This window comes from Theropithecus gelada, chromosome 6, assembly GCF_003255815.1.
Source record: "Theropithecus gelada isolate Dixy chromosome 6, Tgel_1.0, whole genome shotgun sequence".
NCBI classification, from domain to species: domain Eukaryota; kingdom Metazoa; phylum Chordata; class Mammalia; order Primates; family Cercopithecidae; genus Theropithecus; species Theropithecus gelada.
The window spans coordinates 173,330,652-173,333,660 of NC_037673.1; the positions used below are offsets into that span (position 1 = coordinate 173,330,652).

The 3,009-nt window shown below is 50.3% G+C and overlaps 1 protein-coding gene across 4 annotated transcripts in view; it reads left to right on the forward strand.

Annotated features, from left to right (window-relative positions):
- The window catches only part of ZNF346 (zinc finger protein 346), a 66,280-nt gene extending 64,035 nt beyond the window's left edge, over positions 1 to 2,245 (forward strand). For all 4 annotated transcript variants that reach the window (XM_025387575.1, XM_025387571.1, XM_025387580.1 and 1 more), the window contains one exon: positions 447 to 2,245. Coding sequence is in view for 1 of the 4 variants with exons in the window: in XM_025387580.1 (XP_025243365.1) it covers positions 447 to 569 (123 nt within the window). In the remaining 3 variants the exon portion in view is untranslated. The remainder of the gene's footprint in view (positions 1 to 446) is intronic.
- Positions 2,246 to 3,009: the final 764 nt, after the last annotated feature.

Here is a 3,009-nt window from a genome sequence, read left to right on the forward strand (position 1 = left end):
CGTCTAAAAAAAAAAAAAAAAAAAAAAAAAAGTCATTTTGGGGCCAGGCACAGTGGCTCACGCCTGTAATCCCAGCACTTTGGGAAGCTGAGGCAGGTGGATCACCTGAGGTCAGGAGTTTGAGACCCGTCTGGCCAACATGGTGAAACTCTTGTCTCTACTAAAAATACAAAAAATTACCCAGCCATGGTGGTGCACACCTGTAATTTCAGCTACTCAGGAGGGTGAGGCAGCAGATGTTTGAACCTGGGAGGCGGAGGTTGCAGTGAGCCAAGATCGTGCCACTGCACTCCAGCCTGGGCAACAGAGTGAGACTCAAAAAAAAAAAAAAAAAAGTCATTTTGGCAACCAGTCACCACTTCTTTTTGATAGCCCCTGGTTTTGTTAGGGGTTAGGGGAAGCAAGGTGTTCAGCAAAATGAATATACTTCCTGGCTTCCTTTGCAGCTAGGGGTGGCCGTGTCACAGTCTGGCCAAGGAAAGGAAATTGGGAGTTGCTGTGTGGAAACTCAACTCTCTGGAACTTCTTCCTTCCTCCTGCCTCCGCACAAATGTGATGGCAGCAGCTGAGGCCACCATCTTGCGACCATGAGAGAAAAACCTGGAGAACAGATGTGTCCTCAGCCCTGACTTCAGACCAACCTACACCCACCTCTAGGCGTGGGGGCTAAGTGAGGGATGGATACACTGTTTCATTTAAGCCCTGGTCACTTAGGTTTTCTGTTATTCACACCCCAACAAAACCCTACATGGTCCAGGAGGGCACCAGGCAAAGTAGAGAAGGGTACGAGTTTATTTCCTGCTTCCCTGGAGACCACCAACCCTCTCACTCTTCCAGCCCAGCCTCTGCCACTTCCCAGCTGTCGGCCCTCCTCCAAACAAATGTGCATGCCAACACCCAGTGGGTGTGAGGCTTGTAGGCCCAAGTCTAGAGAGAGCTGAGTCTGGCAAACCCTGAAAGCCCCTGTCCTAGCAAGCCAGGCCACAGGTCTGTAGTATCTGGGACCAGTGAATAAGGGGACCGGGGTGCTACTGAGACTCAGAAGCCCCAGGACTAGCCCAGGGTAGTTAGAACTGAGTGAGGTTAGCCAGGACTAACCTCACGCAGATCGCTCCTCCCCCGTTCCCCTCCCTCCACCTTGGTTTGGAAGCCTCCCCAGAGCTCTCCCAGGCTGTCGTCAGCTGTAAACTCTGCCTCCACAAAAATGCCCTGGGCAACCTGCAACTCACAGCCCTGCTGTCCTCAGAGTATCAGCTGGAGACAGATGTGCCCAGAATTGAGGATGGGTGGGAAATGAGAAATGAGGGCTGAAGAGGGGTCATTCTCAGTCCCTCCCTCTCGGTCACAGGAGGGTGTTGCCCATGCTTTTGGGTGGGTCCCAGGCCCATAGCTGCAAATATTCATATTGGCTACTCTTTAGTGAGCAAGGGTATGTGCCAGGCATTGGCATTGTGCTGGACATACATCATCACACTGAGTCCTCACGGAAGATGTATTATTCCCATTTCACAGAAAATGAAACTGAGGCTTGAGGTTAAGCGATTTGTCCGTGACCACAAAGAGTTTTCAGGACTCAAACCCAGATCTGTCACTGGGCAAGGTGGCTCACTCCTGCAATCCCAGCCCTTTGGGAGACTGAGACCGGTGGATCTCTTGTGGCCAGGAGTTCAAGCCTGGCCAACATGGCAAAACCACATCTCTACTAAAAATACAAAAATTAGCTGGGCGTGGTGGCACGCGCCTGTAATCCCAGCTACTCAGGTGGCTGAGGCAGGAGAACTGCTTGAACCCAGGAGGTGGTGATTGCAGTGAGCCTAGATCGTGCCACTGCATTCCAGCCTGAGTGACAGAGTAAGACTCTGTCTCCAAAAAAAAGCCAGATCTATTCGACTCTGACACCCAACCTTTAATCATTCGCTGTTGTCAATGTCACCTCCGTTTTGACCAGCCAAGCCAGACCTCCCTGGAGCCTGTGGAGAAGCCAAGGTAGAAAAGGGTTGGAAAAGAATGGTAAAATAGGCCAGGTGTGGTGGCTCACCCCTGTAATCGCAGCACTTTTGGAGGTCAAGACAGGCAGATTGCATGAGCCCAGGAGTTCAAGACCAGCCTGGGCAACATAGTGAGACCCTGTTTCAACTTTAAAAAAAAAAGGGTAATGAACAGTTGTCAATTCTGAGCAGCCGGGTATGGTATGACCCTGTGTACTTTTTCTGTATTTTAAAATGTTCTCAAAATAAAACCTGTTTCAAAAAAAAAAAAAGAAGAGGACAAAGACGATGAGGAAAAAGAGGAAGAGGTAAGGAGGAGGAAAGAAGAGGAGGGGGAGGGGGAGGAAGAAGAGGAGGAGGGAGGGAGGATGGAAGGAGAATAAATGAAGAAAGAGGCCAGGTGGGATGGCTCACGGCTGTAATCCCAGCACTTTGGGAGACCGAGGTGGGTGGATCACCTGAGGTCAGGAGTTTGAGACCAGCCTGGGCAACATGATGAAACCCTGTCTCAACTAAAAATACAAAAATTATCGAGGTGTGGTGGTGCGTGCCCATAATCCCAGCTACTTGGGAGGCTGAGGCAGGAGAATCATTTGAACCCAGGAGGCAGAGGTTGTAGTGAGTTGAGATTGCGCCACTGCACTCCAGCCGGGGCAACAGGAGCAAAACTTCATCACACACAAAAATAATAATAATAATGTAAAAAAAATGAAGAAAGAACAAGACTGGGTGGGGCGCAGTGGCTCATGCCTGTAATCCCAGCACTTTGGGAAGCCAAAGTGGGCAGATCACCTGAGGTCAGGAGTTCGAGCCCAGTCTGGCGAAGGTGGTGATTTTTGTCTTTACTAAAAAATACAAAAATCAACCAGGCATTGTGATGCGTGCCTGTAATCCCAGCTACTTGGGAGGCTGAGAGAGAATTGCTTGAACCCGGCAGGTGGAAGTTGCAGTGAGCCGAGACTGCGCCACTGCACTCCATCCTGAGCGACAGAGCAAGACTCCATCTTGGGGGGAAAAAAAA